Source organism: Xiphophorus maculatus, chromosome 2 (genome assembly GCF_002775205.1).
Source record: "Xiphophorus maculatus strain JP 163 A chromosome 2, X_maculatus-5.0-male, whole genome shotgun sequence".
Lineage (NCBI taxonomy): Eukaryota > Metazoa > Chordata > Actinopteri > Cyprinodontiformes > Poeciliidae > Xiphophorus > Xiphophorus maculatus.
Window position 1 is genome coordinate 16,814,724 of NC_036444.1, and position 16,363 is coordinate 16,831,086.

Sequence of the window (16,363 nt, forward strand, 5' to 3'; positions counted from 1 at the left end):
TCAGAGAAGCTTCAGAAATTTACAACTCAGGAGAATCTGATAGCAGGAAAACGATTAGTGGCGCACTCCTCAAATCTTGTAGTAATGGAAAATTGGCAAGAAGAAAGCCATAAGAAATTCAGCCTACAGTATAGTTAACCAAAAGCCCCTAAGAAGACAGCAAAACCACAAACTTCTGCTTTAACATCTACAAAGCGCCACATTTGTGTAAAATAAAGTACATTAAAGGTGGTAGTTTTAACATGGCAAAATATGTAAATGTTTAAAGGGCATAAAGGGCATTAAAGTGCTTTACATTCGCAAAGCACTTTAAATGTTTTCTTTTTCACAGTATGCAAGACAGCTTACCTAACTCCCAACCCTAATTTTGTTTCTGGGGGAGTTTATCTTCAGTGCACACCTAGCAGCTTTCAAGGTCACCAATTTTAAAATAGAAGATCAGTGTGTCACTTTTGTTTTATGAGATTTTTTGATAGGATCGCCATCAAGGTCAGCCCAGATGGTTTACTCCAAACTCTGAGAGACTCAAAGTAAAAATAGCAGGGGAAAAAAACATTTCCTATGTACCGTATTGACAGGGAACATAAGAAAAAAGATCAGTGAACAACATCCATCCAAACATTGCTTATATGTTTTGTAATGAAGAACTTTGATGGCATTACTTTATCAGCATGAGGGTCAGCGCCACAGCCTCCATTTGAAAGATTAATATCTGTCTGGTTGCGACATGGAGACTTAAAGGCAAAGGCAGCTTGGAAACTTCATGGGAGTAAAACAGCAAAGGCTGCATGTAGAAGAATTAATGGAGAGAAAGAAGTAAAGAACAACTACACCAAAGGAAGAGGAGCATCAACAGAGCAATTGTTCCAGGAGATAACTCCAACACGATGAGGCCTGAACTGTGATAGTTTATTCATTTTTCAGCTGAGATCATTAGAAGGCAGATCCCTGAGATCACTGTGCTTCCACAACAAAATGTCACAATATTAAATATACAAACAAGAAAAGAGTTCATTCCTCTCACAAAAAGACTGGAGCACAATTCCCATAGGCATCTTCTCATAGATATTACCTTCAATCACTAAAAATCTCACCTGAAACTAATGAACTATCCATGTGCAAAATGGCTTCACAAGGGCCCACATAACAAAGAATATTCAACACAACAAGAATCCCTATGAGAATAATTCAGAGAAAACTGATCTGTAAAGGCAGACTTGATCAACACTATTGAAGCTGTTGTCACTGCAGCAAAACATGCAGCCATGTTTTTAACAATCATGGCCATTTTTCCTGTTTATTGTTAGTAAAGCTACAGGTAAGGTCCTATGTTGTCTTTCTTGTTCACATGCTGTTTCTCAGAAGTAAAAAATAATGACTGTAAGATAATCATTATCAACAACACACTAATAATAACAATAATAATTGTAGAACGCAAGATAGGCTGTACACATTATTTTATTGATTTAACAATTTAGTCTTTTCACCGATAGCAATAATGTTCACAGTGAAATAGAGGCTGTGTCTCCTGCTGAAGCTTCCAGCACATGTCTTGTTATTTGCTCTACACTTTGTCTACATCCTATGTTGTATCTCATATATCCACGGTAGTCATTGGACTAGTCCATACATTTCAAAATGTTCAAAGCAACGCAATACGACTTGAAGCACAAGAAGGAGCTACGCTAACCTTAGCCTAACTCTAAAACAAACCGCTAAACATGAAAACATCATCAGGTGGGGACTGAATTAAGTTTACTAAAATCTGGCCTGCAGAAATAGTTTTGGGATAAAATATCTGTCACTGTTAGGAAAATTATTATTATCTGCAGATAATCACAGTCACAATGTTAAGCATGTGATACTGATGGAATATCTCCCTGTTTGTGAATTACTCAGGTCAAAAACTGATTTAAAGTTGGATCTTTGGTCCAAGCTCCACCACAAGGACAAATTTACTTCATTTCTTAAGTGATAGCTATTAAGAACCCCAAATAGAAAACAGTCTGTCCTGGAGTTTCAAACTTGTGACCTTCAGATACTGTTCATTTACTGTAAATGGTTTTTTTTTTGTTTTGCAGTTAGTTTTTTTTTAATCCATTTTGTCTTTCGTGCTTATCTTTTGCACACAGTGCAAAATGTGCTGTCATGAGTACAAGCTGAATTGAAATTGAGTGAAATCTCTCAAACTGATAACCTTTGAAAAACCTTCAGAAAGTCTGGAAAGCTATTGATCGAGATCACTTTACAAGATAACAAGAATGCCTGGGCACTTTGAAACAAAATAGCAAGAACTTAGAGGTAATGTACAACAATCTGCAAAGTACTGAATACTTTATAAACTCAAACGGTGCCAAGACTCATCGCAGTCATGAACATGTCATGACACAGAAAGCAACAACCAGGGCAGCTGGTCATGGTTTTGAGAGTCTGTTAACAAATTATAAGTTCCTATTACAAGTTAATAGCAAATTTTACTTGTTGTGAGAGAGTAAGCAGAAAAATTATTTTCTCCTATTGTTAATGGGTTATTAACAAAATTAATTATAACTCTCAGGTGGTTGCTATGGAAAGAATGAAGATTTAACCGCTCCTTAATCTTTCCCTTCCCCTCCCCCAGGACTCTTGATAAATAGTGTTGCCACTTTTCAAAAGGAATTATTGATCAGTGAGTTTCTGGTGCTTTAATGCATAATGATCTACCATCTTGTCTTGTGCATGATCTATCATCAATAGCCTAATGCTGCATGACACAGTGAGACAATTTAGTTCTGACAATGGCAGATGCAATTTAAAACCTGAAAAAAATTACTTGATATGAGCACTACTCACTAAATTATGAATTTAGGAATGTATATGAAAAAGGGTGTGTCTCTGTTTAGGTATTAGGTAAGTTTTTTGCTACTTTGTTTTCATCAAGAAAGAAAGCAGCTTTGATTTGTCTTTTCCTAAGCAACAAGATGTCTAACATTTTATGCAAAAATACGGAGAAAACTCCTGTAAAAACTGCAAATTCTGTAGCATTTTATGAGATTATGCTAGGAGTAGAAACCTCCCTGAGGACTTAAGGAGACTTTACCTAAAAGCAGTTTCGGGAAGTTGGAGGTCTCGATGTTGTGATAGTAGACAATCGATGTGATGCCAGCCATGAAGGCCAGAGCTGCAGGCATGTACAAATGAAGATGGAGAGACACGGTGAACCTAAAAAAGTTCAAAGAGAAAAAAAAAACAAGTTAGTAAATACTTCAGAGTGATGACAGAAATGTTGACGATACTCTTGTGTATTTCTGAGATTCAGTGACGATGAGCGGCAGCAGCAGAGATCTTTAAACTCGCCACATGTAAACAAAAACATTTAAATAAAGACTCTCATGACATCAGGCCCTCTTTAGAACAACAGGAAGGTCAGCCTAAAGAGGGAACTGAAGAGGCGAGCAGATGGAGAGCTCTTCCACCCAACTAACAACAACTCACCATCCTCTAGTCTGTGCAAAAGATTGAGGTGCAAAAAGCACAAAAACACACTGACTCACTGCTTTTGACAACAACATGGTGCAAAAAGAATCCATACAGAAAGAGAAGAAAAACATTTATTATGTGATCGACTTCTAACATTGCAGATTTATTACATATGTAGGACACTGCATGATATAATTTTACAAATTGAACTGATGCACATGCTGTTGTTTTGGTTCCAGCAGAGCCCAGTAAAGTCGCTGCAGCTCATCGACTTGTTTTCATTTGGCAGCAGGGAGAATTGGGACACAAACTCCAACACTTGGCTCCAGCTGACCTCGCCCTCGTGGTGCCAGCTGCTGGGGAAGCAGGTGGATGACAGGCTCAGTGTTAGAAAACTCAATAACCTCTTCTAACCTCATCCAGCACCCACTGAAATGTCCTCTTGAGTTAATGTCAAACTGCATCGCTTTCCAGAGTCAAATATTTAGAGACTTCATATTTAGAGACTACATTTTAAGTCACATTTAATGTATAAATACAGATGTTCACAGTGAACCTGGACTATGGATGGTTGTGCAGATGCTTTGTAATGTTTAGAAATTTTGCAGTTAAATTTAAACAATCATTTTAATGGGCTTATGTGCAACTTTGTCTTTTAGTTGCCACGTTAGAAGTTATTTAGGGACCAAGCTTTTTCTGAAATCCAGTTTTCAGTAAGCTGAATGATTATAATACTCCAGGAGTTCTCTTGTTTTAACATAAGATCTTCCATCAATGTAGTTCACAATGAACCTTATTCAATCCTACAAATTCATGGTGCATAAACCCCGCAGTGATCTGTGGAGGCCAGACATACCTCCAAACTGTTCTGCAGTAAAACAGAGCTACAAAGTGTACTACATCTTAATATCCCCATAAGCAAAGAGTTTCTTCCAAACAGCATTGACACATTCTCCAATGTGCTTTTTGGACTCCAGAGAAGATCCTCCTTCGATTTCTATCCAGGTCTACCCACGATGCCAAACATGATCGCTCCACATCGTAGCTAATCCCAATTGAACACTGTTGGGCAAATCCAATAAGGACATTGATGCAGATGATGAATGGTGGCCAGGGAAGTGCCAACTGCAGTTCATTGGATTCGGCTTCCATCGCAGGTGGATAACAGTGTTTGATTAGATAATAAAATCACTCTGAGGAACTACAGCCTCGCAGTAATCAAGAAGAATTCCAGATGAAATTAAATTATATGACACACAATAAAACGCGGAAAAGATCAGTTTTCCTCCACAGACGAAAAAGCCAAGAGATTAAACCACTGAGGTGAATTTAATCAACTCTGGGTAAGCTTTTTTTTCTGATGCAGGGACTGATACATTTATTTAAAACCGTAAAACTACCTTTTTCACTTTGTAAATGATCTCAGCTGCCACACTATTATAATTTCAGAAGTGCAGCATTAATGATTACTATGAAATATCACACATATAATCCATTAAAATGAGCAAATGTAGTGAAAAACAATCATTTGTACCCAACACACACAAAAAATGATCTATATACAGCCATGAGAAAAGAATTATGCATACCATTAAATATTTAGTTCTTATAAAAGCATTGGTACATATTATTGTGAGGTTTTTTTTTTCATTATTATTATTATTTATCTCTGGAGAAGAAAGTAATTTTAATAACAGATAGACATGAAATATCTGGTTGTACTCAGCAATTGCTTGTTGCTGAAAATATGCTATATAAATAAAACTAACCTACCTTACCTTACCTCATAAAACAAAAGATATAAATAAAAATGCTTTTTCTAGACAAGGAAAAATGATGACCCTCTTAACTAAAATAGCTTCAGTGAGATTCTTCCTAGAGCTTCTTATATAAATTTGAGAATAGTTTTTCCCAATCATCACCGTCGGCTATGAGATATTTGAGGGATTTCTTTAATTTACAGCCAGTCCTTGGTGGATTATCTGGCATGTTTTTAGTTTTTAATCATTGTCATGTTGAGAACTCAGTTCTACTTCACTAAAGTACTAAAGTACTAAAGTATTTCCAATCCACGGCACATCCACCTCTAAGAATCACAGCTTTTTTCCAGGAACGCTGTTTTGGTTTATGCTGAACATAAACTAATTTATTCCTCACCAAAAATTCCATTTTGAAATTTACATATTAAACATTTTTCTCAGTTTTTAATGGGTTTTTTTTCTTCCACTTAAAATTTTTGGTATTGTTAAATATTATTAAATATTCATACGTTTCTATAGCTTGGAAAACACATTGCTATTCATAGGATGCCTTGTTTTTTTTTCACAAGAGTGCAACCTGTGTGGCTGAAATTATATCGAGACAACAAAATTACAGTATTTGGGTTTGACATACCCGTCGGAGACGATGCCTTCTGCAATCTCACAGACGAGGATGAAGAGCAGGACGAAGGTGAGGAGCCAGCGCAGGTTGTGTCCAGGAAAGTGAAGCCAGGTGCTATGATGGATGTGAACCTTTGAACTCTGGCTGCCCCAACCTGAAACCAGAAAGACACATTCTAATGAAAATATCAGAAGTTACCCGAGACGTAGACCTCAGCAGCTTAAAAACAGACATTGATTGTGCAAGATAGAATAAGATAACTCAGATTTTATTATCTGTGTTAATATGAGTAGATAAACTTGTGCTTTGGAAAAATAACCTTGTTGACTTTATGCCCTGTGTGTTTTAGTAGTTACCTAATTACAAACTATAATCTGTAAAGAAGGTTGAATAATTTAGATAATAAACGACAAAAATGGCCGCCTGCCAGAGTTTAAGAAGCTTGTTTCATAACCCTCTTAAATACACTGGGCGATCCCTGGCAGGCGGTGAAAGCAGCTGTATGGCTGCCAACCTCAGAATGGTGCTTCAGCCATTTGCTTTATTATTGTCACTTGGACAGATGTTGGCCTTAACTCAGAGCATAAAATAAGCAAGGGTGAGTCATCAAAAAGCAGTTCATGTGATAAATATCAACCTCTGCTGTAGAAAAACTCTTGACTTATGATGTTACATAAGAGACTCTAGTGCTTTTGGCACTTTTGCCAGTTTATTTCACTCTGAAGTGTTGGCACAGACTGATCTGCAGCACGTCTTTTCCTCCTCAGCTCTTTTTCACACATGCAAATTCATTCACTCTGCTCAAGCGCTGTTCACAGAAAAATGAAGTCAAATATTGTGGAAAATGGGCATAAATCATTCTGCTGCTTTCGCTTTCGCTGCATATGCAAAAGCTGAACTAATTTACATCAGACAAAATGTGTAGATGTCAGGAAATCGCTGGTTGCTTGGTTGAGGCTCATCTATCAGCAGTTTTGGAGGGTTTGGAAATGACTGAGCTTAAATAATCCTCCTCTCTGATTGGCTCTGTGATGCTAAAGGTCTCTTGGTGAATACCTGTCCATCTCCCCAGTCTTTATTTGAACACTAGCCTTTATGTAACTCTGTGAATTGGTGAGCACCAGCTGAGAAAGACATTACACAGCTTCAGGCACAATGGAGTGCATCAGGCATCAGGCTGCATATAAACAGGTCTCTGACTATAAAAGGTTTTGTCAGGTGAGCCGAGAAGATTTCGCACCCCCCGAGGTTTGTCTTTAGTGGAGAGGGTGTTGATGAAAGCACATCAGCACAGGGTGGCTGAAAACCCTGCAGGTTTATTATTCGCTTAAAGGTTTTTTTCTTTTAGCTACAATTTGTGCTTTAACCCTTTGAGGATTTTTAAGGATTTATTTAGATTTTGATGGTGAAAAACAAGTGGAAATGGTCTTATGCCCGGGTCATGCATATCGTTTACACATACTAATCAGTGGTGTTAAGGTGTTTTGGTCTTTTTTTAAAATGTTTGGTTTTGATGTAATTCTTTATCGACAGTGGAATGACACATAAATATGACTGCAACAATTTTTAAAGACAAAAAATATATAATTTATCAAACATGATCAACTAACTATACACAAACTCTCACTTATATTTAACAAAATGCTGCTTACTAAGTTGCATCCGAACCTCATGTGTTTATACCACAATTCTGACTGAATATTTGTTCTCTCTTCTAGGTAGAAATGGAGGATTTCCTTTAACTTGGTTTGTTTCTTAGAACTACAGTAGTTAAAAAAAAGAAGACTTTTTTTAGATATTGTTCTATTTTAGAACCAAACTGTGTTCAGGTTTGAAGCATCTGACCCAAACTCAAACCTTAAATGCAAAGTAATTCATTTGGATGTTCAAGAGCAACAAGTATTGCTATCCAAAGTGAAGAGCTGATATAATGAGACAGTGTGGACATTTGCTCCTGCCTACTGGGAAGAAGGAGGAATACCATCGACTTCACCTCAAATCAGCAGCTTTATAGTGGAAACTTGGAAATATCTATCATGTATTGTGAGTACAGAGGATCCGAATGCAAGCAGGAGACACACAAAATGACACATAACTTAAAATTAGCAAGTTAAACAAACGCAAACACTCCTACTAATCATAAGAACTCAAAGATGACAATCCCAAATACACATAAAAACAGGTTCTGAAAGGATAAACCCAATTTATATTAAGCTTCTGACATAATCCCTACATTAAAGTGAATTTATGAATTAATCCTAAATTCCAAGATTAAACCAGGAAACACATTAATTTCAAGTGACCCCTACAATTCGAATTAGCAGATAGATCAAGTATCCATTGTTTGACTTATCTTCTAATCTTCTACATTAATCAATTTAGACATTTTGATCCCACTCTGAAAGAAAATAACGTCTAAAGTCGGACTTGTCAGTGGAGAAGCCTGAGTGTGTGTGGTCACAGCAGTGAAGTGTGCAGAGAGCCTTGTTACACTCCACTGATGACACTAATAGAAAGGCTAGCAGCCAGGAAGGTGAGCCGTGGATGTGTAACCTAACGCCAGCATCATTTTTGCCTCTGTGTCCTGCAGCACATACCATCAGGAGGATCACACTGGCTAGTCGAATGCAGCTCTGTGAAGGTGTTTTGTTCGAAGGCGTCAGTGTAGATTATCAGTCATGAAGGTCAAGCTTCAATAAGAGACGACTGAACTTATTTACTTGACTCTTGACATTCTTTTAATCTACAATTCTTATACAGGATACAGAAAGTATGGCCTTCAAGGACATTTGGACTTAAAATGCGGTTACTCCGGTCCGCGCTGTGTTCCTGTTTCTGTTTCTTGTTTTTAATGGTTTTAAGTCTGATGTGCACATGCTTACACTGGATCAGGTTCTAAAATAATATACATTGTTGAACATCTGTCAGAGCACAGTTAACCCAAACATTAGAGGGTTTGGCACAACAACAGAGAAGAGACAAAGAAAAGAGCTAACGACAGAAAACAAGTAGAAGTCTTTTTTGTGGTTTGCCAAAAGTCACAGCATATATGTGGGAGAAGATGATCTTCCCAAATTAAATTAAAAAATAAAACTATTTTTTGGTGGAAATCTAAGCACAGTAGTTACCTCTGAACACAGTATCCCAACAATAAGTCATAGTGGTGGAAGAATCATGTTATGGTAGACAGATTGACATTTGGCCAAAGTGTTTTTCTTTAAGAGCGATTGGGAATCTAGTCAGTGTTGACAGGGAGATATAAATACTGTAAGAAAACCCTTTAGAGGCCACAAAATACTTGAGACTGAGGAGGACGTTTAGCTTCCAACAGGACAACAGACTTAGACAACACATTTTAATGTCTAGATGTGTAAAGCTGGTGGAGAATTGACCCCAAAAGACTTGCAACTGTAACCAAAGCTAAAGGTGGTAGTGCAAAATACTGAGTCAGAGAGGCCAAGTACATGATATGTACATGATATATATATCACACATAAGTGTGATATGTCACACTTTTCAGATTTTAATTTGTAAGAAATTTGTAAGAATCTGCATTGAAGTTATTTCTATTGTACCAATATGCATTTCATCCTCCCTTATTTGCTTTAGCTTTGAGAAATAATAAGCAATGAAAGGAGCTTATTAATCAACCATGAGTAGTTAAGATGTTTAGACTCGGTACAAGAAACAAGCTATCAGCAGAGTTAACATGGAAAGGTAAACAAACTGGAAGAGAGACAATGGCAAGGGCACGCAGAGAACAAGTAGGAACCTATCGATCTGCTTGTGCTGACATCCTGTGTGGATGCTGAGTGTGTGATATCTGTGCAGGTCAGTGCAGTGTGAGGATCTAACCGTCCTGCTAGACTCACCAATGAAGAGGATGGGAAAAGTGATGAAGAGGAGAAAAACATGTGGGACCACGTTGAGTGCATCGAGGAAGCAGCCGTTGTTGAGAACGCCCCTGTCCACATTGTAGGCCGACGAGTTGTTCTCACTCCCACAGAAAGCCAAGGACATGGTGGATCCGGGGCTCTGTCAGGAGGAAATGCCGAGGAAAAAAGGTGGAGAAAGAGGAGAAGGAAGAGGGGAAGACCAGAGACAGAGGAGAGGAGGGGAGAATTTAAGGCTGACGCTTTCAGAGCATGTTGTCTGTTCAAAGGCAACACCGCATCTTCAGATCCTGCAAATTCCCAGCGTGACCTCCTTTCGTTCTGATTCAGCTCCAAAATATCAGATCCAGTGGAAACTAGGAGACAGAGTCAGAGTCCAGTGCAGCAGCAGCAGCTCCCTCTCCTCTCTGACTGCCTAAGCAGCTTTTCCCATGTTGGTGAGAAACATCTGCATCCCGTCCGACTGCAGGCTGCTGACATCCTCTAAGTCTGAAGCTTCGTGCACAGCTCTGCACGCCCCGGTAGGACGCATTCAGACACCCTCACATCGCACACAAACAGGCTCACATGCAGAGCAGCGGCGGCATTCTGCAGTACGCCAGCTATTCCTGTCTCTTTAGAGTTCAAAGTCGACCTTGGATGACGATAGGAAAGGAGGGCAGAGAGTGCAGGCGTGCTGGAAGTGTAAGTAAGAAACATTAAATGCTGTGGATGAAGGCAGGGGAGAACAGAGAGAGGGAAGGAAAAGAGACGGGGGGGTTTTAGCTGCTGGATGAACAGTGCAAACGTCACATCAGAGGTACGTGAGAGGCATGAGCAACTGCTTATAACCTGGCTCAGATCGGCACATTTTCAGGGGCATGCATTATCCTACGCTTCATTCTTTTATTTAATGCTATGCCTGGGATATAATGGGCTGTGCGGGGTCATTGAAATATTTCTGAATTTTAGGAATAGGTTGCATTGTGCCTCAAAGTCTTGCCGGTAGCGTAGTGGCAACTGATTCATGGAGGGATAAGAAGAGACCACATGGGAGCGGAGTTTTGATAATCCATCTGTGGACAAGAATTACCTCACGAGATTTTCTTAGCAGTAAAAACAATTCATGCTTAATGTTTTCCGTGTTGACCCTGATTATGTCAGGCAGATAAGCCTAATATAATAAGCAATTCACACGAGTGTGAAATAAACAAAGCTGAAAATATTTTCTCAAGCATGTTCTGCAGCTTTTAAACACTTAAGTCAAAGCCAAAAGGACTTAAAACGTAAGTCCTTTTGGAGGTTTTACTAAATATTTGGAGGTTTTACTAAATATTAAAAATGTCGAGTGGAGGTAAAAATTTGTCACGTAAAGACACTTCTGCATTTACATGTTCTGTTTTCATGCGCTTACTGAAAAATCCAGATGTGTGTAGGAGGGAATGATTGCATTTTCCATTTGAAAAAGACTCACTATGTCTGCTGTTATATAACACAATGCTGAGTCATACACCTGCAGAAGTTTTCCCAACATTTACATCAGAGCCCCGTTATAATTAGTTGGGAAAGGAAAAAAAAAAAAATGCTGGGTCAGTATTCAGGGATCTCAACTTATTTCCTAAGACTATTCTTTAAATAAGTTCTAGCTGCTTGATAATAATGTAGAAATTGTGTCACACAGTCTGTTCAACAAAGGGGCACAGATCTTTACAAGCAGCTCAGTTCAGCATGAATAGAGTAAGCTTCTCACTGGGTGATGGTGGAGCGAAGCAGCAATATCACAGTTCACTTTATCTCAACATATTGCTTGGTTACATTACTTCATCTAACTTCAGTAAAATACAAAAGAAATATGCCAAAAGTATTCATACTCTGAACTTTTTACCATTTTGTCATGTTGTAATGCATAATTGTGAAATGAAAGGAAAGTTAAATGTAAATCTGAAAAGTGAGGAGAGCATTGGGATTCATTCAGCTGCAATTCTTTTGGAGAACGTTCAACAGAATTGGACACAAGATTTCAGAAGTTCTCCTTTGCGTATTCAAATCCTAAATAGATCACGGCTGGTCGGGTCGGAGAGCGTCTGTTTCAAGTCACAACAGAGATTCTTAGTTGGAGTCTGGACTGGATTCACCTTCTTCAGTATTCACATCAAATGTAAACCAGCTTTCCTGCACCTGAAGAAGAAAAGCTTCCTATCTGCATGATGCTGCAACCACCAAGTTTCACCCTGGGTGATGCGTGTTCACAGTGATGTGCAGTTCTCTGCCACATGAGGCATTTTCCAGAAAAACTACTTTGATCTCATCTGACATAGCGCCTTCTCCTGCATATTCATTGTGTTCCCTCCATGGCTTTTGTCAAACTTCAAACAGGACCTCCCACGGATTACTGTCAACGATAGCTGCTTTTTTTTGCCACTTTTCTTTAAAAAACATAATTATGGAGAGAAAAACTTCTAATATTTGTGCTCTCAGCAATTTCTTCCATCTGAGCTGTTAATCTCTGCAGCTCCTCCACAGTTGGGCCTCTTGGCTGCTTATTGCTTAATTAATGCTTAATTAATGCTTTTCTTGTCTGATGTGTCAGTTTAGGTGGATATATTGGTTTCATTGGTTCCTATTTAGGGGTGCCAGAGTGAAGAGGGTTGAATACAAATGCATGACACACTTCTCAGATTTTTTTTTGTAAAAGAGCATCCATAATTCTTCTTCCAATTCACAATTAGGTCTATGTCGGTCTACAAAATCCCTATAGACCATAGGTGCCCAAACCTTTTGAGACCAAGATCTACTTTTTCTCTCACCAGCTGGAGATCTACCTCATGACACAAAGACATAAAAATTGTAAATTAAACTCTATTGACTTATTTTATATGCGAATATACGTACATCAGTTATAGCAGAAATAATAAAATGATAGAAAACCTAATGCAGTTTCTTCCTCAGTGGGATTCTGACACTGGGAGGAGGTTACTGGTTTCTCAGTCACAAGCTGGTTGCAAACCTGAGGCCAGCAGGTGTCAGTCAGTTATGGTAGATCTGAAATTTGGTTTGATGACGTCAATATGAGAAGCTACAGACTGATAGGAGGAACCAAAGAGCTCTGTAAAGGTAAAGGCAAATCTTCTGAAGCTGGGATATAATTAATTTAATTTCACATAATTACCTCGGTAGAAGCCATTTGTTTGTTAAAATTTTATGAAATATATTTGTTCTAATTGATGTTTGTTGTGAATGACGTAAACTCACAACGTAATTAGTCCAACGTTTAGAAACTACAGCGGCTGTAATGCGCCACAGCAAAGGTAAACAAAGGTAAAATAACCTGAACAGGTGATCAACTCAGAACCACTCCTACCTTTTTACTCTCTCTCTTTCTTTGTAGTTTAAGCACACCTGTTACCGTGGCAACCGCCTGCGCCCCGCAAGCCGAGCAAAGATTACGTTAAAAACATAACATTCAGTCCGTTACGATATCAAGTTTCCAGGCTTGATATTTATTTCTCGATTATTAATCAGCGCTTCCCTGAACACAGCGATGGTTGATCAGCTAATTTAAACTCCTGCTCTGACTCAGTCAGTCGGTCTTTGAGTCCTTTTTTTTTTTTTTGTAATAAACACCTTGTTGAAACAATAATTACTGAGAATATACATTTTAACAAGTTTTGTTGATTAAAAAAAAAGATTATTCTTTAATGAAGCTACAAACGTTTAGGATCTTAGTGAATATTTCGATAAGCGCGTCAGAAGAGGAAGTGTTTTGTCTCGGCGTCCTGACGGCGTTCAGTTTGTCACCTACTGAGGAGATCGACTCAAAACCTTCCAGCGATCGACGTATTGAGCATCCCTGCTGCAGACCAACAGGCGTTGTATTTTAAGGCACTGACATAGAAGGCATGCTAGAGGGAAAATAATTCACTTTGTGCTTCCTTTTAACTCACAGTAAAGGAAGCTCACATTGACTCCCCTCTGCTCTCACATCCTGAGCACAAAGCTGATTTCCTTTAAAAGGATAACATAGTAGCACCTGGAGGAAAGTGCAGAGTAAATGAAATACCTCACAAGTCCAGTAAGAAAAAAAAACTTAAAACACTGATTTATAAAGGGTTCAGCAAGAAAGGTCAACAATTTGATTACATTTCTTTGATTCCAATTGTAATTTTTCCATTAAAAACATAGAGATTTTTGCAATAATGAACACAGAGTACTGTGCACATGTTTCATACCACCCCCTAATTAACCTGTTTATGTTTTCTAAAGACATATTTCACATTTTTCTTTGGACTTTGGCTTTTGTTTCTCTATTTCCAGGCTCGTGCTTGTACCTGATGACAGCCAGTTGGGCCACATTTTTCTAAAGTTAGAAATGTGGAGGGGAAAAAAAAGAAGTTTCACAGATTCAAGTCATCACATTAGAATGTCTTTGTGAGAGGCTGAAGATCAAGTTAAAAAGTCTCACAACACTGGAGAATCCCTTGAGTTCAGGCAAAATGTTATGCTTGACAGGTGGAAATCAAATACAACTCGATTGAAAAAGAGTTGTGATAGAAAAGCATAACGTTAATAGGAAGATTATACTTCTGGGGGAAAAATATAAAGAACAATGATTTGAAAATAATTGACTGATGTCACTAATTGAGAGAATTAAATATGGTTCATGTACAGGTAGTTTCTCATAGTTTCCCCTTTTTTTCTTTTTTTTTTAAGCTTTTTCTGTCTAATATATATACTTTTGTTCAAATATCCAAATGTAATATATTCATATTTGCATAAAGCAGAAAAGTTGAAAAAGTGCAGATGTTTTCTTCATTTTCTTTCCATTTGGTTGTAAGAAAAGAAAAGCAACCTATCTCGAAATCAATTACATGTAACGTGAAGGAGTTGGTCGGTTTATAGCCTGATAAGTTAAAGTCAAACAAAATTTAATTTCTACAAATATTTTTTACCTAAAATAATAAAAATGAACTATCCCATCCAATGACCTTGGGTGAGTTAAAGCACCAGGAGGACATAAACACCGAGGAGGATAAAGGAAGCAGTGTCCGCTCAAATTGGGAGGAGCAACGCTATTAGACCCACGTATCACGGGGCTTGCAGTAGGAGGTCCTAAAATCCACAAATACCACAATAGTATTTGGACAAAGCTTTACTTGTGTACTTTCTTCAAACTTCACCATTATTACTGTCTGGACAGAATATAACACTGAAGTGCGCGTTCTTGGGGGTAAGATAGGTGAAGATTGAGTGATGGGTAAACAATGGGTCATTTTTTTAAATTATTTTTATTTTAGGTGGCATGTGGAAGAGGAAGGCGGGGTGTCATCATATGCTCTCCGTCCGCTGTGACAGCCAAAAAAAAATTACTAAAGACTCTCCCATAATTTAGCTCCTGACCAGAATCCCGGTGATGTATGATGCTATTTCTGTATCACTGGATAAAATACGACCCGAAACGACTTGTATCGACATTAAACTGGAGTGGATTGTTTAAATTTATGTGGGCGACCTAGTTAAATTACAAGATCTGTCTCCCTCTTGCATATTTCCCACGTGCATTAATAGCATGAGCACTAAATAACCTATTGCTGCAGCCATTTGATGGACAAAGCGGATGCAACTCTTCTGTTTAAACAAAGGAAGTGTTTCTCTGATGAGCGCCCAGGTGATACCAGCACTTACCGGTTTGTATCGTGAGATCATTGTTGCAGCCCCTGACTTCAGCAACAGTCTTTAACGGTGTCACGTCCGTCGGTGAGAGGACAAAGAAGCACGATATCCCAAACTGCTGTCGTTCATGTGTTCAGAGCGCCGTCGAGCTCCTCGCTGTCCTGCCTGCGTCTGAGCGCCCGACCGCGGGCGGCGGTTTGCGTGCGGATGCTGGGAGCTGTCCACGGTGCTGAACCCGGGGCTCGTGGAGGGGGAGGAGAGGCGAGGAAGGAGGAGCAGGAGGAGGAAGAAGAAGGAGGGATGAGGGCAGATCATGCAAGGCCACCTTTGGAATCTGTCATGGACCGTAGCAGCAGGAGGTCAGAAAGCCAAGCTCACAAACGCGACGCCACAATGAACCCGGAGAGGATGACCGCAAAAAGCGGTTATATAAGACCGGAGGGAGGCTGTCCGATAAGCAAACCCAACTCATGTACTGTTACACACTCGACCTCTTTTTTCTCTGTTTTCCAATTTTTGAAAAAAGCATAAATAAAAACAATGACATTAGTTCTGCATGACATGTTAGCCAACATCAAGCTTATCCAAAAATAACACAATCTAAATTATGGCCTGTCGCTATTCAAAAAGGTCCAATATTGCCCCCTGTAGACACATAAATGCAAAAATGGTTTCATGAAATAAATCGATACAACCGCAAAAAAAAAAAAAAAAAAAAAAAAAAAAAATCACAAGATAGAAAGGGGGGTAAAAAAAATCAATAAACAGTTCATAGTTAAATGATAAATTTAATATGTTAAAATAAAGTATTAACATCAATGCTTAAAGAAACCTTGGTTGCAGCTTGAACTTGATTGTGAAATGAATAAGGCATAAAAAGGAAGAAAACTAAATGCCAAATAGGAGGAATGTTTGGAAAACATATACTGCATTAAACAGTATTTACCTGTAATTATCCTGTTACTGGTAACAGGATAACT

The 16,363-nt window shown here is 38.5% G+C and overlaps 1 protein-coding gene across 9 annotated transcripts in view; it reads right to left on the bottom strand.

The window, feature by feature from the left end:
• Positions 1-16,015, bottom strand: part of abcc8 (ATP binding cassette subfamily C member 8) — a 67,252-nt gene extending 51,237 nt beyond the window's left edge. For 3 of the 9 annotated variants that reach the window (XM_023346402.1, XM_023346418.1, XM_023346447.1), the window contains exons 1-4: positions 15,396-16,013; positions 9,714-9,876; positions 5,854-5,995; positions 3,080-3,201 (exon numbers count right to left, since the gene is read on the bottom strand). In XM_023346402.1, coding sequence (XP_023202170.1) covers positions 3,080-3,201; positions 5,854-5,995; positions 9,714-9,876; positions 15,396-15,416 — 448 coding nt within the window. In that variant the 5' untranslated portion in view covers positions 15,417-16,013. Of the gene's footprint in view, positions 1-3,079; positions 3,202-5,853; positions 5,996-9,713; positions 9,877-15,395 lie in introns of all 9 variants that reach the window. The other 6 variants (XM_023346408.1, XM_023346431.1, XM_023346454.1 and 3 more) reach the window with 4 other exon arrangements.
• Positions 16,016-16,363: the final 348 nt, after the last annotated feature.